Source organism: Schistocerca cancellata, chromosome 3 (assembly GCF_023864275.1).
Source record: "Schistocerca cancellata isolate TAMUIC-IGC-003103 chromosome 3, iqSchCanc2.1, whole genome shotgun sequence".
NCBI lineage: Eukaryota > Metazoa > Arthropoda > Insecta > Orthoptera > Acrididae > Schistocerca > Schistocerca cancellata.
The window spans coordinates 894,386,483-894,412,403 of NC_064628.1; the positions used below are offsets into that span (position 1 = coordinate 894,386,483).

Here is a 25,921-nt window from a genome sequence, read left to right on the forward strand (position 1 = left end):
GCTTGGAAATTATGTAATTATTATATTTAACAGATGTTCTTTCTGTAGTTTCAGTAGTAGTGGTAGCAAGTAGGTAGAGTTATTCTCTCCCTCTCTTCACAGATGCACCATCACTGAGCGCTGTGGCTCGGGTGCAAAGACAGATCAGCCACATGGAATGCTGTCTCTGCCACTGTCACCTCCAACGCCCTCATTCCACTGTCCCACTCTGGCATCCGTGGCGATGCTAACTCCTCTGGCTGCCAAAATACCACCACGAGTATCTGGAGTTGGGATAGCTGTACCATCCAGAAGATCCACATCGCCTCATCCTGGTTGATACCACTGGCCTTATGCAGATCGTTATGCATCGACACCATCATACAGACCAGCATCGCCCCAGTCCTGCTGTTCCAGCTAGAATGATGAAGACTGCCAACAGCAACACACCACTAGTCATAGTGTTTCAATGGTAGGAAGCCAAAGTATATGATGATTGGGGTTGCTATTGATGAGCTTATCTCATTCTCCAGGACTGAGAATCATGTAGGGTATATAAAGACCCAATAGGGATTCTAAACACTTGCTTCCCCCTGCTGGGGAGAGAAATTACTCAGCTCGTCAATCATCCAGATTACCCCTCAATTAAGTGTAGTGCAGTGCTGTGTTAGAAGCTCACGTATCCCTCAAAACACAGCGGTGCTGCAGAGGAGAGCAACATCACCTACATTTGTGGGAGAACTAATGGAGTAGTGAAACGGAGCACCTCAATCACTATGTGGCTTAAAGATTCCACGTTGTGTGCAACAAGGGACAAGATATCCAAGGTGGAATATGAGGCTCTAATAACGCACACAGCCGAGTAATACACCTCGACATCCATATGTATCTCCATCGTCCAGGCAATGGTGGGTCCAGCAATATCAAGCTTCCTGACGATACAGCTAACGAGAAGACACCTATTAACGTCAAAAACGACGATGAATATTGCTTCGCGTGGTCTCTCCTGGATTGTAAGAGAAATTATAAGGTGCATCCAGAGTGCTTTACTCGATACGGTCATAATATTGATGTTTGTGGTTTCTGTAACTTTGCCGGTATTGAATTCAATGTAAAATCCTAGGACGTTCCTAATTTGAGGCACAGAGTCGTGACATATTGGTACACATTTACATATATGCTGGGCGAGTGCAGTTCAAATGATTGTATATTTTCGAACCATACTCTCTGATTTGTATGTCTGCGTAAAATACATGTGAACATGCTTCTATTGTCAGATGAGAGAAGTAAGGAGAAAAGTAATTATCATTATCGCTGTATTAGGGACATTTCCCACTCTCTTTCCGCCCAATTGCGTAAACATGACCACAGACGGTACTTTTGCTTATGAAGTCTCAATGCTTTTTCCTCGAACGAGTCATTGACGAATCACCACTTTAATTGTCTTGGGATGCCAGGCGCAAGAAAACGATGGTTAGCATCGAACTATTGACTGATCCTCGTGCTGTGTAATAAAATGCAGGGTAAAGAGCGTAAGGTGGTCATGTGTACACTCCAGAAATTCTCTAGAACAAAGGAAAGCAAGTGCACGTCCATGTCCATGTAAAGTTTTGTATACCCTCCCAAATTTGGGATGTAAAACTCCTGCTAAACATTCACAGCGTGTGTTATGGGTGGCATTCTGGAACTTCTCCATTAGATGACAATTGCCCTATGAGGAGTGTCCGCTTTCCAATCTAATGGCTGCCTCTAGATATGACAGTCAACTGTCTTCTTTTACAAATCATTCTACTTCTTTGACTCGGAGATGGAAATTTCGGTTCCGCATGGCTTATTAATCTCTTGATAAAAATTTTCCACCTCAGTGAGCAACTAAATCGCAAGATTATTCCCAACATATGGCTACTAAGACTTGAATCATATGAACATACACCCTGGTACACTACTGCATACGATATGTGTTACTCGGTGAAGTTGGTATTTTAGGCTGAAAGGCCGCATTCACATTGGGTCACAGGAGCGAGGAGGCACTCAAAGTCAGCATACACTACAAAAGGGCAACGCTCCTGATGGTAGGAATTCTTAAACTTCAAGATTTTGTATTCCGCAGTGGGCATGACAACATGTACTGGTTTCCTGGCTGAGTTGTCAATTTGATGATTTACTAAGAGCTCGTCTGAGGAAAAAGCACCGACACATCTTAAGCAAAAGTACAGCCTGATGCCAGGATTACTTAGCTGGGTGGAAAGAAGGTGTGACAAGCCCCTAATCCATGCAGTAATGATAATTACTTTTCTCTTTATTTCTCTCATCTGACAGTAGAAGCATATTCATATGTATTTTATACTGACAAGAAAATTAAAAAGAAGTGGATGGATCTGAGAGTATGGTTCGAAAATATACTTTTTGAACTGTAACTGCCCAGAGTATAAATATGAACCAACATGTCACGATTCTGTGCCTCAAATTCAGGAACGTCCTGGGATTTTACCGGGAATTCGATACCGTTAGTTATAAAAACCACAAACATCACGTCTGACTGTATCGAGTTAAGCACTCTGGATGCACCCTATAATTTCTCTCGCAAGCCGGGAGAGACCATGCGAAGCAATATTCATCGTCATTTTTGACATTAATAGATGTCTTCTCGTTAGCTATATTGTCAGGAAGCTTGATATTACTAGACTCACCATTGACTGGATCATGGACGTACATATGGATGTCGAGGTGTATTACTCTGCTGAGTGCTTTACCAGACCCTCCATGTTCCACCTCGGAAAAATTGCACCTTGTTGCAGTCAAGGTGAAATCTTTAATCCACGTAACGAATGAGGTGGTTAGCGTTACCACTCCATCGGTTCTCCCCCAAATGTAGACGATACTGCACTCCTCTACTGCACCACTGTGTTTTGAGGGATGCGTGAGCTTGCAGCACAGCACTGCACTGCACGTAATGGAGGAGTGGTGTGGATGATTGACGAGCTGAATGATCTCTCTCTCCAGCAGGGGGAAGCAAGCGTTCAGAAACCCTGTTGGGTCTTTATACTCCCGTGCTCGGTTCTCAGTGTTGGAGAATGAGATGAGCTCGTCAAAAGCATCTGCAGTGACCACATAGTTTAGCTCTGGCATGATGCTACTGACCTGATGCCCATCACTATTAGGACAGGGGAAGAAGCTGCTCCCTACCATTGAAACACTGTGAGTGGTGGGTTGCTGTTGGCAGCCTTCATTACCCCAGTAAGAACAGCTGGTATGGGGCAATGCAGGACTGCACGATGGAGGCGGTGAGATTCAACCTGCATCAGCCAGTGGGAGTGGCCTGGCTGGGGCAATACAGATCTGCTAGATGATGCAGCTACCCCAGCTGGTGGCAGTTTCCTGTCAGCCAGAGGAGTTAGCCTGAGCAGGATGGAAGAATGGTGTCACTGAAGGTGGCTGCATCCCATGCTGCTACAAGTCTCGTTCTGCTGGGCGAGGCATGCCTAATGGGGCAGCGTTTTGTTGTTGGCATTACCATCTACCTATGCACCCATGCTACAGTGTAATGGTGTAGCCCGTGAAGGGAGAGAGAATAAGTATACCTGCATGCTACCACTACACTGCAAGGAAAGAAAGAACACTAATTATATACAATAATTGTGTAGTTGGCAATCTGCCCAAGATGATATCTGGTCCCAGATGTCTGCATCAGTGATATCCATAGCCCAGTTGGGCATTGGCAGGGTTGGGGTTTACAGTAACCCTGCTCTCCCACCACTTTCCCCACTCAGTCTGGCATTGGCGAGTTTGGTTCTGGGAGTTATTGCTGCTCCACTAACTTCTCCAACATCTCGCCACTCTCATGGAGCCATTGGTCTATGTCCACTCTAACAAGAACAACTGTAACTGCAAACATTCTTTTCTAGAACATATACTACTCCTACGAAACATGATGTCTGTGTCTTGACATGATGGTTGTGAAAGTGACTCTCCATTGTGATGTCTCTGAAGAACCGCATGTAATTGGTCCAGATCGTGTACTTAACAAGAAAACAAACAGAAATGTAAATTCATTCTTCTTCTAATGTAAATGTGCTACAAGATTTGCAGATGAAATAATTATGTACTTCCAAGACTGCTGTGCCGGTGGAAGCATGGCTGGAGGAAGCTATTCCTGGGGTTGTGTAATCACCACCTCTCTTTCAGCTTCCAGCTGACGAATTAACTGCTCCTGCATTTCATGGATGTAGGCTGCAATGAATAGAAAAAAAAGACTTGTAAAACACAGAACTACTAAATTCACCGAAAATATAGAGATACTAAATACAAAACCATGCAGGGCAAGGATCAAAATAACATATTTGTTTGTAACGAGAGCTTCTTGTTCCTATATAATTTTAAATCGTTTTAACACGCATACACAGAGAGAGAGAGAGGGGAGAGGTAGAGAGAGAGAGAGAGAGAGAGAGAGAGAGAGAGAGAGAGAGAGCTACTATAATTAAACTTGGTACTAAATCAGACAAACGACCATAAAAGTTTCTCGCATATATAGGAAGAGGCATCAGCAGTGGGAAGCACTGAAGAGTATCTTTGGCATGGGTAACACACAAGCTGAAGATGTACAGAGAAATTCTTCTGGAATATCTTAACACGAAATAACACTCGTTTAATGCATGATACTGAATCTGATGAGATAACAGTCGTTTCATTAACGAAAGCTACTTGTTCCTAACTCCCAACACAACCACACATTGAAGGTGGAAGTATGTACTTTACACAGTAATTCACCATCATCCAGCCTAAGGCGTTTGCAGCTGGGATTGCCGCACGTAGAAGATATTCATGAAGAGGGTTTCATCTTAGCGGCGAGAACTCGAAATAAGAGTAGCTGTAGACAGAGGTTGAATGAGGGTGACTGCAACAGGACAAGGGTATGTTTGAAATCTGATGACCAAACTATTTCCACAACAGGCAATAGGATTGCAGGAACAGTGACCAACAAATTGCCGGCCGGGGTGGCCGAGCGGTTCTAGGCGCTACAGTCTGGAACCGCACGACAGCTACGGTCGCAGGTTCGAATCCTGCCATGGACATGGATGTGTGTGGTGTCCTTAGGTTAGTTAGGTTTAAGCAGTTCTAAGTTCTAGGGGACTGATGACCTCAGATGTTAAGTCCCATAGTGCTCAGAGCCATTTGAACCATTTTTGAACCAACAAATTAGAACAAATCTGCAGATAAATGCTGAACATGCATGTATCTGCATCATCGTTGACAAGCACAGCGCTGCCGACTTCTACTGAGTGGTCTTCAACCATTGAGGTGGACCGCTAGCGAGATAAACTGTCGTTTTTCAGACAAAACTGCGTGTTCTCACGCAGCAAGGAAGTGGCTGGATACTTTCCTGGCGTGCCTCTGATTCCTGTGTGAGGAGGGCAATGGCATAATCCTTCCTAGAAGTTGCTGGTAGATCAGTATCGCCTTTGATAGTGAAATAGTTTGATCTGCTCCAGACAAAGATATAGGCCCCAGTTCCCTGGTATAATTGGTACACATCTGGGAAACACAGATCGGAACAGAAGTCATCTGTGGCAGCAGCAAAGGGAGATATGGCGGGCCTCACAGCAAGGAGCCCCAAACACGCGACCGACCTGTTACACTGCAGCCATGAGCAGGTGGTGGAAACTGCATGGCGAGGAGCACCCCTATCTGGTTGCGAGCACATAGTGAGACAAAAGACGGGAGCAGGTACCACATTACGGACCACAGCAGACTGATACGATAGCTGTACCTGGCCATGCACTAGTTCAGGTAGTGCTTGCCTGACCCCATCACAAGGTGGTGGTCCACCTGCTTCCTTGCCCCTGGGCATCAGACAGTAGTGAGCCATGAAGTCAGCTGGACGTATGCAGGCAGCTGGAAGATGAGATTTTTTAAAAATGCTATCACATTTAAGAGTGATGGGGTCATGGTTGTGTGCATAGCGTTACTAGCATTTATAACTTCTGATGTGGTAGCACTCAGTAATTTTCGTGGCGTTTTTTTATATGTTAATCTCTGTAGCAAGCGGTTTTGCTTCAAAGTTTTTTGATGTGTGTTCCACTTTATGGTTTTGCTTCAGTCAACGTTTTCAGAACAATTTTCAGAGCGTTTTTCTATAGCACACTGTTTTTTTACGATTAGTGGGTGTTTTTCTATCGTATCGCCAATTTCAAGCACACATGCTGTAGGGTAATTCTCAGTTCGTTTTCCCCACCTAAAATTTAGGAAATTCTTCAGGAGGATAACATGCTCAAAAATAAATAAAGTAAATAAATGAAGACGTTGCCTTACATCCTTTCTCTCCAGCAGCTAAGCAAGACTGAGGCTTTTTTCCCACCAATTCACAAATGGGTGTGGGGAGAGTAGAAGTGGGGGAGAGGAAGGTTAGTGGGGGAGGGGAGGGGAGAAGTGGAGGAGGAGAGGGTAAGTGGGCAGTGGGAGGAGTAGAGCTGGTATCACGGTTAAAATGGTTCTGAGCACTATGGGACTTAACATCTGAGGTCATCAGTCCCTAGAACTTAGAACTACTTAAACCTAACTAACCTGAGGACACCACACACATCCATGCCCGTGGCAGGATTCGAACCTGCGACTGCAGAGCTGGTAACATGAAAATGTGACATTGCAACATTTACCCCCAGGGTGAGGGGGATGTGGGATAGCCACCATCTTGAATATATTTGGCAACAATGCAGGCTGTCATAGGTTTGGCTCTGTCCCACTACTCACTATGAGTAGTGGGACTCTATGAGTGCTTGTTATGATTGCTAAAAGTCTCATATAAGAGTAACTTTATGGGCACAGTCTGTTAGAATGAGAAATTTGAGGGGCTGTGTTCTATCATTGACAGTTATTCTTGCCTTACATAGTCCTGTTGGCTGAACATATTTCTCAGTTATGACTTTCAGCACAATCACTTTTGTAGCATGGAACATAGTCATCTATAGTTGATGATAATAAGCATGAAGCCCGTGAGTCAACTGGCCTGCAGGCATGTTGGCCATCAATGGCGATGTCGATGAGATTTGCTGAAAACTTTGTGACTGTCATTCATTTCTGAAGATGGTCGCCTCATTTAACTTACCTGAGTTCAGGAGCTAGATGAGTGGCAATTATCTCTATATGGTCCCCTCGATTAATATACCTGAATGAAGCGGCTAGGTGACTGGCTATTATCTCTATATGGCGATGGGGAATGGCTATGCTGAGTTTACATGGTACATAGCATGGCGATGCCTTCATCCCACAGAGTGACTAACGATCTGCATTTGACTGGCGTGAACAGAACCGTTGTGATGATTGACGTTTGGCAGCATAATAGTAATCATCCAAACCTCTCCTCCTTTTTCTCCAGTAACGTACAAACGTGTCCTGTGTGTCCATATTGGAAACACACTAGGAGTTCTTCTATGGGGCGTAATACTTGGCGGAGGAGCTGGTCATACTTGTGGTGGTCGGGTTCTGGGTCGTCGTTTGATAGCTGTGGCACAAGTCCGGGTTGGCCGAGTCCATTTTTCCTTGCACATTAGGCTGGTGGCGAGGATTTGTGCTAAAGATCGACACATCTCTTTTACAACATTATCTATGACCTCCTGATGTACTGGGTCGACATTCTTGGCCGCTATTTCTTGCTTAGTTTGTCCTACAGTTCTTGTTGCTATAAAATGCGGTATTTCATCTCTCATTGCGTGGCATATGAGAGAGACGAGGTAGTGGTGGACTTCCACAACTGCCATAGGGCCACATTAGGGAGTCAGTCATATTTCTTCCATTCGACTCTTTTTCTCTTGCATGTCCCTGAAGTGCTTGCACCACTTGTTGAATTACTCGGTTGTTGTGATATACTTTACCCTGATGAACTGGGTACATGTCTTACGTGACTCCTTTCGTCAAATGTGTTACTTTTGTCAGATTCTGTCATATTTTGATGCAAAATGTCGCATATGGCCAAAGCACTCAGCATATACGAAGGTGGTTTGAAAAGTTCTCAGAATGAAATAAAAAAAAATACTTACATCACTGAAACTTTTTTTTATTTTTCACTGTATTCTCCTTGTAGATTAATGCACTTGGTCCAGTTATGTTCCAGTGCCTTGATCCCATCTCGAAAATGAGTTTCCTACACGCCTGCAAAATAGTTGTCGACTCCAGCTACCCATTCTTCATCTGAAGTGAATCCTCGTCCACCAAGAAAAATTTTTAGTTTTGGGAAGAGATGGAAGTCTGACAGAGCCATATCAGATGAATAAGGTGGGTGTGGCAACAATTCATACCTTAGTTTATCTAATTTTGCGATGGCGATGGCACATGTGTGTGGGTGCGCATTGTCTTGATGGAAGATGACTTTCTTCCTTGTTAAACCTGGCCTTTTCTAGCGTATCTTTTGTTGCAATTGGTCCAGGAGGTTGTCATAGTATTCTTCAGGAATTGTTTGCCCAATGGCGATAAAATCTACAAACAGGATCCCCTTCGCATCCCAGAACACTGATGCCATGACCTTTCCCACCGAAGGAATTATCTTTGCTTTCTTTTTTGGCGGAGAATCAGCATGTTTCCACTGCTTTGACTGTTGTTTTATCTCTGGGGTGTAGTAGTGCACCCAAGTTTCATCTGTGGTCACAAACTGGCGATAAAAATATTGTTCTTCTAAAATGGGCCAGACATTCTTCCAATATGTCCATTCTCATGCGTTTTTGATCCAGCATCAAGAGTTGTGGCACCCATCTTGCAGATAATTTTTTCATTTCTAATTCTTCAGTTAAAATGTAATATACCCTACAGATACGGTAAGCATGAGCAATTTCACGCACTTTCATTTGGCGATCCTCCATTACCATTTTGAGCACTTTTGCAATTATTCCTGGAGTTGTTACACACTTTCGCCAACCACCGCGTGGTTCATCATCTAACCTCCCCGACCAAATTTAAATTTATTTGTTCACTTGGCGACAGTTGCATATGAAGGAGCAGAATCCCTCACTGTATTTGGAAATCGGCATGAATGTCCTTAGTTTTCATACCTTTCTTCAAAAAGTACTTAATCACTGCTCGAATCTCGATTTTTTCCATCTTCGCAAATCACTATGCGGAGACAAAAACAGAGCCACGTCACCACCACAGCTATCTTCCAAGGGCACTGACGTGGCACGTGTTTACAGGCAACAGTCCAATGAACATCACGTGAAGAACTCGTTGCACTCGTGCTGACCTCTGGTGGTGATTCCGAGAACTTTTCAAACCACCCTGGTATGCCTGTCGTTTTCTCTGATGTTGGGCGCTGGTCTTTAATTGTTGACTTGCCGAAGATTGTCGCTAAACGTGCTCTTCAGTTCGGCCTGGAATTAATCCCTGCTACTGAGCTTCTCTTCGTTGTTCTCGAATCACTGCTGGGCTTCTCCTGCCAATAAAAATACACATTTGCGAAACACGTCACGTCATCCCAACGGTTGTGTCTGGCAACTCTGTTAAATCATTTCACAAATTTCGTCGCATACTGATCAGAATCTACGGAAAATACTGATGATGCGGCTGACTTGCTGCTGGTTTGGAATTCATTGTTCTTCTGAAAATAAAGACCGAGATATCGATGGACTGTTGGTATTCCAATTACAGTCCATGTGGGCGGCAGCATTTACGTTGCCTAATTGGAATGTCAGATGTTAGAACGTCTAGAAAATCTGAAAGGTGAAATACTAAGGCTCAGTCTAGATGCAGTGGGGTCAGTGTGTAACACAAGATCTCTGTGGGCTACTGATTTTTTCGTTTCGATTTTGATGTTACGATGTGTTTATTGTGTGAAGCAAATGTTGTAAACAGTTTAAATAATATTTTCGTTATAAAATGTTGAAATGTTATACGCTTTTATATTGTAAATTTGAGAGAATATTAAATGTAAGCTGGTTGTATGTACACACGCTGGCTTAGTCTGTGTTATAAGTTGTTGTCAAAGAACTTAGTGAAGTCTCTATCGCAGTGACGCTAGCGCGGGAGCGTGCCGTCAAAACAGTGTAGAACGCTAGAGTTATCTGTATGCACTGTAAATAACCATTGCGCGTTTTTGACATATTCGGAAATGCCATTTTAGACTTTGTTATGGTGATTTGAAAATGGGTCTCGGCCCGAAACTAGTCATGGAATGAATAAAAAGTAAAAATTTGCAAGTTGGACTGGCTTTTCATTCTAGTGTAGAACGCTGTTGAGATGTGAAACAATGGAGTAGCGCACATAGAATAGTGGAGACAGTAGTGACGCGGCGTGTGTGTTGAGACATGGTCGTAAGGCAGCGGTGCTAAAACATGTAGAGCTCGGTGTGGCCAGGCAAAATATAAGGTACAGCATACTACATGAGGTACAGTACAATCACTGCCAGAGAAAACAATTAACGTGAAGAGTGCTGTGGGTGCAATTTTATTTATTGTGGAGTTGTAAGAAGAGCTTATGCCACACAATGCCAACGAACAATGCCTTACATGAACCGACGACGACTAAACATGAAGTAAGATCTGACTAATTATTTGATTAGACTTGGATACGGCTAGCGAGTGTCGCAGTTAATTTAGTGACTAAATAACAGCAAAATATTTCGAAGCGTCGATTATAAGTTCTACCTAAGACCGTTTATCAAAGTAGCTTCCATCTTATCCATTATTACTAACCTGAGGAAACCGTAATGAATGGTAAGCAATTGCAATGTTTTCCTATAAAAGAAATAAGTCAATTAAAATAACTAAGCAGTGAGTAACTTTTTGCTACGTTGAAAGAAGTAACGGTGATTAAAGTTCCAGTTGTATGCAAGAGGGTAATTAACCAAACAGTTTAGTAATTTCAACAGTAATTTGGGTATTTTTTTAATGGTAAATAAGTTTTCATTTTACGCAACTACGATCAGTCAGAGATGTTCGTTAAGTCTTGAGAAAGCAATGGTAGTAATTATAAGAAGTGATTTTCAGTAACTGTTAGTGAATAACAGTGAAAGTTGAAGTTTTTTGAGATCAGCAAATCAATAAAATGATTTATCGAAATTTGACATCGTTTTGCAATTTAAACTTAGCTTTGTAGATTAAGTAACTGTGAATTACATGAAAGTGATTATTGAACATGGCTCTGATCATTACGATAATTCCCAATTTAAGTGACGCAAAACGAACGACAGTAAGTAAGACACTGAGAGACGTCATGATTTTGCATTTTACGTAACAGTTCACAGCTAATGAAATTTTGTTGTATAAAAGTATTTGACCACTGTGACACATCCATTTGAAGTCGTGATAACGTAATATTTAACAATTTCGAGCTGTTTTCACCTGATAACGAACCAAGTATTCTTATATAAATTTACGAGAAACAAAACTCAGTAAAAATCTTTCCCGTCCAACTTCAGATACACGGTTCATTTAAATCCTCGCCATCCAGAAGTGTGAAGTATAGAAAACGAGCCACCACAGCCTTATCATCCAATAAATCGACCTGCAGCACACCAGACAACCACTACGTGACACGGCAGGCTTACGGCTCACCGTTGCGTACAATAGGCCAAGCACATAGAAACTAGGCAACAGCTAACAAGAAGAGTGTATGGTGGTACAGTGAAAATTTTAACTCTATTCAAATTATACTAGGCACTGTGTTCAACAAAAGTCGAATGAGGCGTTTAATAAGCAGTTTGTGGAGATGAAAGTTCAGGACGCAGGTGGTTCAGTGATATCCTGGGGCAGAGCGTTCATTGAACCTCCTTCAAGCTGTCTATCTACTCTCGAAATGCACGCGGGAAAAACGATCACTTATTTTTTTCTGTGTGAGCCCTGATTTCTCTTATTTTATAGTGATGATAATTTCTCCGTATGTAGGTGGGTGCTAACAGAATGTTTTCGCAGTCGGAGGAGAAAACTGGTGATTGAAATTTCATGAGAAGATCCCGTCGCAACGAAAAACGCCTTTGTTTTAATGATTGCCACTCCAATTCACGTATCATGTCTGTGGCACTATCTCTCCTATTTCGCGATAATACAAAACGAGCCGCCCTTTCTTGAACATTTTTGATGCCATCTGTCAACTGATGCGGATCCCACACAGCACAGCCATCAGTACTCCAGAATAGGGCGGACAATCGTGGTGTAAGCAGTTTCTTTAGTAGATCTGTTTCACCTTCTAATGTTCTGCCAATGAATCGCAGTCTTTGGTTTTGCTCTACCCACAACATTATCTATGTGACCGTTTCAATTTAGGTTATTTGTAATTGTAATCCCTAAGTATTTAGTTCCATTTATAGTCTTAAGATTCATGTCACTTATCGCGTAATCGAGATTTATCGGATTTCGTTTAGTACTCATGTGAATAACTTAACAATTTTCTTTATTCAAGGTCAACTGCCACTTTTCGCACCATACAGATATCTTATCTAAATCATTTCGCAATTCGTTTTGGTCATCTGATGACTGTACAAGACGGTAAATGACGGCGCATCTGCAAACAATCTAATAGAGCTACTCAGATAGTCTCCTTTGCCGTTAATATAGATCAGGAACATTACAGGGCCTATAACACTTCCTTACTTCTGTTTTACTCGATGACTTTCCGTCTATTACTGCGAACCATGGACCTTGCCGTTGGTGGGGAGGCTTGCGTGCCTCAACCATACAGATAGCCGTACCATAGGTGCAACCACAACGGAGGGGTATCTGTTGAGAAGCCAGACAAACGTGTGGTTCCTGAAGAGGGGCAGCAGCCTTTTCAGTAGTTGCAGGGGCAACAGTCTGGATGATTGACAGACCTAGCCTTGTGGTATTGACCAGAACGGCCTTGCTGGGCTGGTACTACGAAAAGCTGAAACAAAAGAAAACTACAGCCGTAATTTTTCCCGAGGGCATGCAGCTTTACTGTATGATTAAATGATGATGGCGTCCTCTTGGGAAAAATATTCCGGAGGTAAAATAGTCCCCCATTTGGATCTCCGGGTGGGGACTACTCAAGAGGACATCGATATCAGGAGAAAGAAAACTGGCATTCTACGGATCGGAGCGTGGAATGTCAGATCCATTAATCGGGCAGGTAGGTTAGAATATTTAAAAAGGGAAATGGATAGGTTAAAGTTAGATATAGTGGGAATTAGTGAAGTTCGGTGCCAGGAGGAACAAGACTTTTGGTCAGGTGAATATAGGGTTATAAATACAAAATCAAATAGGGATAATGCAGGAGTAGGTTTCATAATGAATAAAAAAATAGGAGAGCGGATAAGCTACTACAAACAGCATAGTGAACGCATTATTGTGGCCAAGATAGACACGAAGCCCACGCCTACTATAGTAGTACAAGTTTATATGCCAACTAGCTCTGCAGATGATGAAGAAGTTGATGAAATGTGAGATGAGGTAGTGAAGGGAGATGAAAATTTAATAGTCATGGGTGACTGGAATTCGAGAGTAGGAAAAGGAAGAGAAGGAAACGTAGTGGGTGAATATGGATTGGGGCTAAGAAATGAAAGAGGAAGCCGCCTGGTAGAATTTTGCACAGAGCATAACTTAATCATAGCTAATACTTGGTTCAAGAATCATGGAAGAAGGTTGTATACATGGAAGAACCCTGGAGATAATAAAAGGTTTCAGATAGATTATGTAATGGTAAGACAGAGATTTAGGAACCAGATTTTAAACTGTAAGACATTTCCAGGGGCAGATGTGGAGTCTGACCACAATCTATTGGTAATGAACTGTAGATTAAAACTGAAGAAACTGAAAAAAGGTGGAAATTTAAGGAGATGGGACCTGGATCAACTGAAAGAACCAGAGGTTGTACAGAGTTTCAGGGAGAGCATAAGGGAACAATTGAAAGGAATGGGGGAAAGAAATACAGTACAAGAAGAATGGGTAGCTTTGAGGGATCAAGTAGTGAAGACAACAGAGCATCAAGTAAGTAAAAAGACGAGGGATAGTAGAAATCCTTGGGTAACAGAAGAAATATTGAATTTAATTGATGAAAGCAGAAAATACAAAAATGCAGCAAGTGAAGCAGGCAAAAAGGAATACAAACGTCTCAAAAATGAGATCGACAGGAAATTCAAAATGGCTAAGCAGGGATGGCTAGAGGACAAATGTAAGGATGTAGAGGCTTATCTCATGAGGGATAAGATAGATACTTCCTACAGGAAAATTAAAGAGAACTTTGGAGAAAAGAGAACCACTTGCATGAATATCAAGAGCTCAGATGGAAACCCAGTTCTAAACAAAGAAGAGAAAGCAGAAAGGTGGAAGGAGTATATAGAGGGTCTATACAGGGGCGATGTTCTTGAGGACAATATTATGGAAATGGAAGAGGAGGTAGATGAAGATGAAATGGGAGATATGATACTGCGTGAAGAGTTTGACTGAGCACTGAAAGACCTAAGTCGAAACAAGGCCCCGGGCGTAGACAACATTCCATTAGAACTACTGGCAGCCTTGGGAGAGCAAGTCCTGACAAAACTGTACCATCTGGTGAGCAAGATGTATGCGACAAGCGAACTTCTCTCAGACTTCAAGAAGAATATAATAATTCCAATCACAAAGAAAGCAGGTGTAGACAAATGTGAAAATTACCGAACTATCAGTTTAATAAGTCACAGCTGCAAAATACTAACGCGAATTCTTTACAGACGAATGGAAAAACTGGTAGAAGCCGATCTCGGGGAAGATCAGTTTGGATTCCGTAGAAATGTTGGAACACGTGAAGCAATACTGACCCTACGACTTATCTTAGAAGAAAGATTAAGGAAAGGCAAACCTACGTTTCTAGCATTTGTAGACTGAGAGAAAGCTTTTGACAATGTTGACTGGAATACTATCTCTCAAATTCTGAAGGTGGCAGGGGTAAAATATAGGGAGCGAAAGGCTATTTACAATTTGTACAGAAACCAGATGGCAGTTATAATAGTCGAGGGACATGAAAGGGAAGCAGTGGTTGGGAAGGGAGTGAGACAGGGTTGTAGCCTCTCCCCGATGTTATTCAATCTGTATATTGAGCAAGCAGTAAAGGAAAGAAAAGTTCGGAGTAGGGATTAAAATCCATGGAGAAGAGATAAAACTTTGAGGTTCGCCTATGACATTGTAATTCTGTCACAGGCAGCAAAGGACTTTGAAGAGCAGTTCAACGGAATGGACAGTGTCTTGAAAGGGGGGTATAAAATGAACGTCAACAAAAGCAAATCGAGGATAATGGAATGTACTTGAATTAAGTCGGGTGATGCTGCGGGAATTAGATTAGGAAATGAGACACTTAAAGTAGTAAAGGAGTTTTGCTACTTGGGGAGCAAAATAACTGATGATGGTCGAAGTAGAGAGGATATAAAATGTAGACTGGCAATGGCAAGGAAAGCGTTTCAGAAGAAGAGAAATTTGTTAACATCGAGTATTGATTTAAGTGTCAGGAAGTCGTTTCTGAAAGTATTTGTATGGAGTGTAGCCATGTATGGAAGTGAAATATGGACGATAAATAGTTTAGACAAGAAAAGAATAGAAGCTTTCGAAATGTGGTGCTACAGAAGAATGCTGAAGACTAGATGGGTAGATCACATAACTAATGAGGAGGTATTGAATAGAATTGGGGAGAAGAGGAGTTTTGTGGCACAACTTGACTAGAAGAAGGGATCGGTTGGTAGAACATGTTCTGAGGCATCAAGGGATCACCAATTTAGTACTGGAGGGCAGCGTGGAGGGTAAAAATCGTAGAGGAAGACCAAAAGCTGAATACACTAAGCAGATTCAGAAGGATGTAGGCTGCAGTAGGTACTGGGAGATGAAGAAGCTTGCACAGGATAGAGTAGCATGGAGAGCTGCATCAAACCAGTCTCAGGACTGAAGACCACAACAACAACAACAACAACAACAACAACACTGCGAACTGTGACCTTTCTGACAGACAATCACGAATCCAGTTGCACGACTGGGGCGATATTCCATAGGCACGCAGTTTGGTTAGAAGACTCTTGTGAGGAACTGTGTCGAAAGCCTTCTGGAAATGTAAAAATATGGGATCAGTTTGACATCCTCCGTCGATAACACTCATTACTTCATGAGTATAAAGAGCTAGTTGTGTTTCACAAGAACGGTGTTTTCTGAATCCGTGCTGACTATATGTCAATAAATCGTTTACTTCGATGTAATTCATAATGTTGGAACTCAGTATATGTTCCAAAACCCTACTGCAAATCGACGTTAGTGATATGGGCCTGTAATTCAGCGGATTACTCCTATTTCCCTTTTTGGGTATTGGTGTGACTTGAGCAATTTTTCAGTCTTAGGTACGGAACTTTCTGTGAGCGAGCGGTTGTATATAATTGCTGATTATGTAGCTATTGCATCAGCATACTCTGAAAGAAACCTGACTTGTATACAATCTGGATCGGAGGCGTTGCCTTTGTTAAGTGATTTAAGCTGCTTTGCCACAATGAGGATATCTACTTCTTTGTTTCTCATCTTGGCAGCTGTTCTTGATTGGAATTCAGGAATATTTAGTCCGTCTTCTTTGGTGAAGCAGTTTCGGAAAACCATGTTTAATAACTCTGGTTTAGTGACACTGTCATCAGTGACTTCACTTTTGTTATTGCGCAGTGGAGGTATCGATTGTTCTTCTACATCTACATCTACATCTACATCTACATCCATACTCCGCAAACCACCTGACGGTGTGTGGCGGAGGGTACCTTGAGTACCTCTATCGGTTCTCCCTTCTATTCCAGTCTCGTATTGTTCGTGGAAAGAAGGATTGTCGGTATGCCTCTGTGTGGGCTCTAATCTCTCTGATTTTATCCTCATGGTCTCTTCGCGAGATATACGTAGGAGGGAGCAATATACTGCTGGACTCTTCGGTGAAGGTATGTTCTCGAAACTTTGACAAAAGCCCGTACCGAGCTACTGAGCGTCTCTCCTGCAGAGTCTTGCACTGGAGTTTATCTATCATCTCCGTAACGCTTTCGCGATTACTAAATGATCCTGTAATGAAGCGCGCTGCTCTCCGTTGGATCTTCTCTATATCTTCTATCAACTCTATCTGGTACGGATCCCACACTGCTGAGCAGTATTCAAGCAGTGGGCGAACAAGCGTACTGTAACCTACTTCCTTTGTTACTTTCTTCGGTAGTAGAGGGTTACATGCATACGTTTATGATTAGTGAGGACTCATGCCCTCATCGCATCTCGACTGGCCCGGTAAATAATCCGGTCTTAATGACACAGAAAATATCTGGGACTATTTGACATGGCGGATGAAACGTAGCAAACATCCCCACAATACGGTAGCCCTGCGAAATCTAATTATCAGTGTATGTCTTGACCTGGATATGGCAGACCTGAAGAAGCTTTTGGAGTAGGGACATTAACAGGGCTACAGGCCGTCTTGGGGTGACTGTTTCTTGTATGGTTCGCTTACAACATTGTGAAACACCAATTACCGATTCAGTATCCACAAGTGTACGACTCACTCTGAAACCTTGATAGTTCTCATGGTGGAATACAGGCCTATAGAATCCATTGTGTGAGTTGAATCCATGATTAGGCTATTGACTACAAAAATTTTCACACTATATATAGTAATATAAATGCTGTACCTTGGGAAGAGGTTTAACATCCGGCTGGATGTGTAGCCCAGTGACTTCCACGAAATTCGGAAGGTTCGGTCTGGGGTAGCTTTGGGTGAAGTGGTTCGTGATGAGCATCAGACTGAAATTTCTCTCCAGTTCGAATATCGACGGCACTTCAGGACCAAAATTATTCTTCAGTATTGTGTCGTGTTTCGGTAACACAACGTTGAACCACAGATAATTGAAGTAGAACCATACGCAAGAGCTGTAGAGCCTCTGCCAAAATGACAAATGGTCGGAGTAAGGATGGGCCCACCAGGGCGAATAGGCTGGGTTGTCCGGGTTGCCGTGCGCCCAGTGGGTGTAAGGGTAGGCTCCGAGGGTCACGAGCCCCACCATCGGTGGGGAACCCACTGCGTGAGCCACGCCGTAGAAGCACGGCAACAACGACCTCTCCATGATGTACAGGTCGAACTTCTGCGCCGACCTGTAACAGCAGTTTGTGAGTACGTACTTACGTGTCTTCTGTCCTGAAGCAATGGAGTATTGGCAGTAAGTAATTTGCAGTGGTGCACGTACTTTAAGAAGGTGATCATCTCTGGACTGTTAAGCCCATCTTCGCAGAGAGGACCCGAGGGGCCTGGTATGCCTGACGCAAACTCCATAGGGCTCCAGTCACGCACGGCGAGGTCCATCCATCTGACAGACATCCTAAGGTGTTTATACGTCGGAGATATGTCGATTTCCGTCAAATTTTTTATAGGGTTCTGTAAACGAAAAAGTTAAATGGAATAATAAGAGGCGTCCATTCAATACTTAGCAGTCAGTTGATTAGAACACTTAAAATCGTAAATTAGGTACGGCGGCCTCAACACACCATTCTTATCCAGCGGTGGACCGGCAACATGGGTGCAGGTACTTACCAAGCACTACGGGAGACTATGCGCAGTGAGACCGCCGTTTCCACCCAGAAAACTGTCGGACATTCGTAAGCGATAGCCTGCGTACTAACGCGCAAACGAAACTGTGTGATACCGTATACAAAGGGAATGTAGGACGTTGCTGAGGGATATTTTTTGAGTATTTTGGCATCACCAACCCATAGTCATCATTTGTTACTTCAGTTACCTTTGCTTAGGGTAAAACACAACGGCGAAACAGCCTGTGATATGCACTCAACATAACACGGGAGGGTCAGGTTGCTTGTGGAACACTATGTACACATGCAAAAATACTGTGACGTGGGTACCACCGCTAACGGAAGAGTTCAGCGTAGCACCGTCGTACACGAGGTGCATCTCTGCCAACTCCTCGTCAGTAACCATATTCGTACTGCTTGGTCACGTGCGACTAATACTCCAGGAATAACAAAACCTGAGGCAGAACCGAGGAGTAGTGAAAGCAAGGTTCAGAACGAAGAGTAAAGTAGGCATTACTGTTGTCAACAGTGAGGACCATGAGTGAATGGAACAAGTTTGTTTCCAGATGACATACACACTACATAACGCCGACATTAGTATTCTTATACATATACACTCCTGGAAATGGAAAAAAGAACACATTGACACCGGTGTGTCAGACCCACCATACTTGCTCCGGACACTGCGAGAGGGCTGTACAAGCAATGATCACACGCACGGCACAGCGGACACACCAGGAACCGCGGTGTTGGCCGTCGAATGGCGCTAGCTGCGCAGCATTTGTGCACCGCCGCCGTCAGTGTCAGCCAGTTTGCCGTGGCATACGGAGCTCCATCGCAGTCTTTAACACTGGTAGCATGCCGCGACAGCGTGGACGTGAACCGTATGTGCAGTTGACGGACTTTGAGCGAGGGCGTATAGTGGGCATGCGGGAGGCCGGGTGGACGTACCGCCGAATTGCTCAACACGTGGGGCGTGAGGTCTCCACAGTACATCGATGTTGTCGCCAGTGGTCGGCGGAAGGTGCACGTGCCCGTCGATCTGGGACCGGACCGCAGCGACGCACGGATGCACGCCAAGACCGTAGGATCCTACGCAGTGCCGTAGGGGACCGCACCGCCACTTCCCAGCAAATTAGGGACACTGTTGCTCCTGGGGTATCGGCGAGGACCATTCGCAACCGTCTCCATGAAGCTGGGCTACGGTCCCGCACACCGTTAGGCCGTCTTCCGCTCACGCCCCAACATCGTGCAGCCCGCCTCCAGTGGTGTCGCGACAGGCGTGAATGGAGGGACGAATGGAGACGTGTCGTCTTCAGCGATGAGAGTCGCTTCTGCCTTGGTGCCAATGATGGTCGTATGCGTGTTTGGCGCCGTGCAGGTGAGCGCCACAATCAGGACTGCATACGACCGAGGCACACAGGGCCAACACCCGGCATCATGGTGTGGGGAGCGATCTCCTACACTGGCCGTACACCACTGGTGATCGTCGAGGGGACACTGAATAGTGCACGGTACATCCAAACCGTCATCGAACCCATCGTTCTACCATTCCTAGACCGGCAAGGGAACTTGCTGTTCCAACAGGACTATGCACGTCCGCATGTATCCCGTGCCACCCAACGTGCTCTAGAAGGTGTAAGTCAACTACCCTGGCCAGCAAGATCTCCGGATCTGTCCCCCATTGAGCATGTTTGTGACTGGATGAAGCGTCGTCTCACGCGGTCTGCACGTCCAGCACGAACGCTGGTCCAACTGAGGCGCCAGGTGGAAATGGCATGGCAAGCCGTTCCACAGGACTACATCCAGCATCTCTACGATCGTCTGCATGGGAGAATAGCAGCCTGCATTGCTGCGAAAGGTGGATATACACTGTACTAGTGCCGACATTGTGCATGCTCTGTTGCCTGTGTCTATGTGCCTGTGGTTCTGTCAGTGTGATCATGTGATGTATCTGACCCCAGGAATGTGTCAATAAAGTTTCCCCTTCCTGGGACAATGAATTCACGGTGTTCTTATTTCAATTTCCAGGAGTGTATTTTCCGTGCAAAACAGGGACAAAGATAAAGGCAGTTAAACGACAAACCAGAACCAATTATTCTCTAACGAGCCACCGTAGAACATGGATCTCTTGGTCCAAAACACTCACAAATTATTTCTGTATCCCAAAATAAACGTCAAAATTTTGTCGGTGGGTTGAGGTTGGCGCTGTACAATGTGTTTTTTTATCACACAAATGGTAAGCCCGACGCGAGACTGGAAACTTAGTGAAAGCACTACGCAAGTACCGTACTCATAGATTTTTCTCAACTGGAAAAATATCTGGCTAAGAAATGAAAATTAAGGTAATGACTACCATATTACATCAAGTACAGGTAGAACCCGATATACGCGGATTCATTATTCGCCGATTATTCGTTAGCCGCGTTTTCGCATATATGCGATTTCACTTTTAAGTCCAGTGTTGTTAACAGTACGTGGAAGCAGTAATGCGTTGTTGCATCTTCTGTCGTGTTTGTCGAGACGTGAATCATCATTTAAGATCGGCAGAGCTGTGTTGTACATGACAGAATCTGTATTTAAAATGTTAGGTAAAAGCAAAAGGTGTTACTGTCGAGGAAGGAAGAGTGTACGAAGGCCATATTCATTAGAAACAAAGTTGAAAGTTTTGGATGGCTATGAGGAAGGGTGCTTTGTGACGTAGTGACCGCACTGCGAGAACTATTCGTGACAATGTGGAATCAATTCGAAAAAGTGCTCAATGTGCAATTAAGTGTGATTAGAATGATGAAATCTCGCTCGGAGGCGATGGTAAGAATGGAATAAATGCTAACTCACAGGACTGAGCACCACGGCCAACAGCAAGTGCCTCTCTCGACTCCGGAACTGCTGTTCTAGCTAAAGCCAAGAGCTTGTACGGGGATTTCACGAAAGAAGGCAACGACCCATCACTCTTTTCGGCAGACTCAGGTTGGTCTGGTCACCTTTAGCATCGTTTTGGCTCTGACAATCTTAAATCATAGGAGAGACGGTTGCGGTAGATGAAGTTGGAGACGAGGAATTTAAGAAGAGTTTAAAGAATTTGTGGCAGAAGGAGGCTATACAGCGAAGCAGGTCTTCAATCTTGTTGAAACGGGGTTGTTATGGAAACGAATGCGTAGCCGTACATCCATTTCCATTGAAGGAAAAATAGCACCGGGATTTAAGGCTATCAAGACTCGATGCAGCCTTCATTTTGGAACAAATGCTGCAGGGGATTACAAATTAAAACCCTGTTACGATGTATCACTCTTAAAATCTTAGGGAAGTAAAGAGTTGCGAGACAGTATATTATTGTGTGCTTCCGTGCTATATTTATAAGTGTACAAATTTTGCATTAAAATCCGTTTCAAAAAGATGTATTATTGTTGGTAAAAACACTACGAAACTCTATTTTAAACTGAATACGTTAGTAAATGAGAACATGGCCCCATATTTTATGTACAAAATGAGTCTCGATTTACGCGAATTCGTCAAGTGCGGCAATTTCACGGAATGTAAATACCGCGTAAAAAGAGATTTACCTGAGTTTGTTTTATATATATATATATCATTGAGCCACGTTTACTACACCATATTTGCATGAGAGGAAATTTACTATCGAAATTTGCCTAAAGCAATCAGATGACCTATTTGTTTAGCTATTTCTGCAACGCTTTTCTACAAAATTTCACTTTTAATAAACCGATGACAGCATTTAGTGTATTATTGATACTTTTAGCACTGCTTGAAAGAGTAAATTTCATATGAAGTCCTGACATACGAGTACATAATGTAAGTAGTAGTAACACGTCAGTAACCGAAAGGAACTGGAAAGTTTTTCGACTAAACTCACAGCACGGATCAGCATACCTTCCTGGCAGGTATTAATCCACAAAATCTGAATGATTCCACCCAGCGATATATTTGTACTAACGGTGCATTCGGTAATGAGAATAACTGACACGTATTAACTAATCACCAGAAACAACATACAAAAGATAGGTTTGACGCTGCTAATTCTCATAGCAAAATAACCATTTGGTGCATCTCTACTAACACTCGACACCCCATGCTGCCAGAGGCAAAAAGCGTAATGCTGAAGTGTCGAGGAGAAATAGATAATGCCTATTTGAAAAACAGTAGACATCCCATGTAGAAACTAGGAATAGACAGGAATTTTAAAAGAAAGTATCACATGCTCCTACAAGAGGTAATATTGGCCAAAACTAAAAGAAAATTTGGTATAGCTACATGTCCCAAAACCAATATCTCTTGAAATATGGGCCGTTTTAGTCATGAGGAGTAATGTGTAATATTCGATGGTGTAGGTCGTCACAAGAGCATAGTAAATTATCGCAATACGTACTTGAGTGTGGATGTAAATCCTCAAGCAGTCATGGAGGCATCAGGATCTCTTCGATATCAAGGTGGGAACTTTTCTTCTAGTTTTCACCACATTGCCCCCTGTACCAATATGTGATGCACCCTGTACAATGGTCATCAACATTTACAAAATAAAGGTGCTGAGAGTTTAGATATGAATGTTCTAGTATTGGTATCAAGGCTTCCGAAATATCACAACAACGATGATAATAGCAAAGTATGGAACCTTGATGTTCGAGAACCTCCCATTACTTGTTAATATTGGCGACAACCATTTTCTGTTATTTAACCAAATGTTTTCTTTGTAATAAAACAAGTAGATTTTATGTTGAATATAAATATATCCCTAACAAAATCAAACGGATAATTGTACTAAGTCTGAAGAGTAGTGTCTTACTAGAAATCCAAAATCAAATGCTACCAGCTGAACGCGTTGAAATTTTCAAGGCTCCACACACGGGCGATGCATTGCTGGTAACTTATGAGACAATTTCAACAATTACTCTGAATGCCAGTTAGAAATATGAGAAACGAACTGCAATACTTAGCAGCGGCTGTAGTTATCATTTTTGTTTCCAAACGCTCTTTTTGGGATCTGTAGGATAGCCACCGAGGAAGTGTTAACACCTAAGGTTGCTGATAGGACTTGTTTACCTTTTGGCACATTATTTACCGTTATAGAAATGTCCTCATTATCTTGATTCTGTTTTCCAGTCTATTTCCTACGTGCTACACTTTTCTGCCTTGCTGCTGTAAGAACTTATTTTTCCTTGAAATGCTATGCATTTTGGCACTGGTGAGTTTGATCTGAATGTTACAATACGCAATACGAATGTGATTTAACACTGTCGTTGCCAGAGTACCTTATTGCTAAGTGAAGTGTTACCTTAGTTTGTACAACTGATATTGTGATTCTACTTGCCACTTGCTTTTGGGAACACTTAACCTCTCAGAAAGGTTATTTTTGAGCCTGTACAGCGCTACAAATGAAATTAAAGTAAACGTAACTTCAGTATGTCGGTACTCAAGAAACATTATTGAGAATTCCAATATGTTTCAGGATACTGCCCGGCAATTCTCTAGTGCAGATCCGGTCAGCTTTAATGAACTCGGAAGGAAATGGATGTGTAACAAATGTTAGGTAAAATAATTCGTAAAAAAGGTAGGTGTTTTTGTGATATGTTGACAATAATGAAAGTACATACTTTGACTGGATCTGGTGTGATGAACGTCACGTCGTGTCCCCTCCTAGCGAGTTCCAGGACTATATGCCTCATTGGCAACACATGGCTGATGGCGGGAAAGGGAGAGGCGGCCAAGATCTTGGCACACTCTGAACCTCCCACGGCGAGCAATAAGACCACCAACGGGGCGCCGCTCATAGTGCACTGCCTGCGAAGAATAAACAACAGACACGCTAGACATTCTTCCTCTAGCTGGTTTTGCAGAAACACTGGCAACAGATCGCGTTTCCTTTTCGTACATTTAGTCTCACTTTTTTATATGGTAGGTATCAGAAAACTGCCGCTAAATACGAAACGAAATTGCGTCTCACTGTGCACTGTAAATTGTGCCGTTTCTCGCGGTTCCATTTTGGGGCAATTTAAAAAAAAAGGTTCAAATGGCTCTAAGCACTATGGGATTTAACATCTGAGGTCATCAGTCCCCTAGAACTTAGAACTACTTAAACCTAACTAACCTAAGGACATCATCCACGTCCATGCCCGAGGCAGGATTCGAAACTGCGACCGTAGCAGCAGTGCGGTTCCGGACTGAAGCGCCTAGAGCCACTCGGCCACAGCGGCCGGCTTGGTGCAATTTCCTTTTCCATATACTGGTACATTAATGTCTTACGACTGAATGCACACTCTAAGACAAAAAAAAGTACCCACCATGAAGGAGTTACGCAAATCGGCCTCAAACTGATATTCATACGGGTACTGAAAATGTGAAATGTGAGAAATCTTATGGGACTTAACTGCTAAGGTCATTAGTCCCTAAGCTTACACACTACTTAACCTAAATTATCCTAAGGACAAACACACACACACCCATGCCCGTGGGAGGACTCGAACCTCTGCCGGGAGCAGCCGTACAGTCCATGACTGCAGCGCCTTAGAGCATATACGGGTCCTGACAGAAAAATTATACACTTTGGTAAATAGAGGACACATCGGTACCAGGGTATAACGTTTTTGCGAATTTAATTCCATGTACTCATTTGGACAGTAACTATGCCTCGCAGACAGGCACTTGAACAATAAACATAGTTGTCAGCATCTGAGAGAGGACGTGTAGTTGGGCTAAAGAAGATAGCTAATCGGCGAATCGCCCGATATCTGAATAGGAGCTATGCCTCTAGTCAATGACGTTGGCAGGAATGGGTGAACCAGACCGAACACAGCGTCAAGAAGAAAGCGTCGACCTAGAGAGACGACGCAACGTGTGTGTGTGTGTGTGTGTGTGTGTGTGTGTGTGTGTGTGTGTCTGTGTGTGTGTGTGTGTGTGTATCTTTGCAGATTACGGGCGCTCAACAGCAAGGTTATCAGCGTCGTTACGCATATTAAAAGAAATGAATGTGGATAAAGTAATGAAAATTGTTATCACACAGCGAGGAGGAAACCTATAAAACGACACTCAAGCCGTCACTGCTTCCTCACTCAAACAACCACTCTACCTCATACGCCTTGAAACAACGCAGAAAGGGTGAAAAATACTACACCTGTGATTACAAGGGAGGTAAAATCACAGAAGAGCTAAAAGAGAGGCACAGGGAAATGTAACTGGCTGATCACTTACAAAAAAAAGGGTGAGGCAGTCACCTTGTTAACGCGTTAAGAACATCTCCCTAAAAAATTCAGAAACAACTTGGACAAATCACAAAACCTTAAAACTCTGACCAGATTCGTTTGAACGTTACTTGAAATAGATGCCAGATCTGTCGTCAAATCTGCGCTAGTCGGAAAATAAAACACAGTCTAATAAAATGTGGCGCACAGTGGTCTGTACGCCGGAGCAAGAAACTACGCATCATAGGGCTGTGGCCTGTCCGA

At 43.2% G+C, this 25,921-nt stretch overlaps 1 protein-coding gene across 1 annotated transcript in view; it reads right to left on the reverse strand.

The window, feature by feature from the left end:
- Positions 1-18,255, reverse strand: part of LOC126176632 (UDP-glucosyltransferase 2-like) — a 65,481-nt gene extending 47,226 nt beyond the window's left edge. Inside the window, exons 1-2 of the mRNA XM_049923791.1 lie at positions 18,125-18,255; positions 17,573-18,032 (exon numbers count right to left, since the gene is read on the reverse strand). Of these exons, the coding sequence (XP_049779748.1) occupies positions 17,573-18,032; positions 18,125-18,255 (591 nt within the window). The remainder of the gene's footprint in view (positions 1-17,572; positions 18,033-18,124) is intronic.
- Between the last annotated feature and the right edge of the window lie 7,666 nt (positions 18,256-25,921).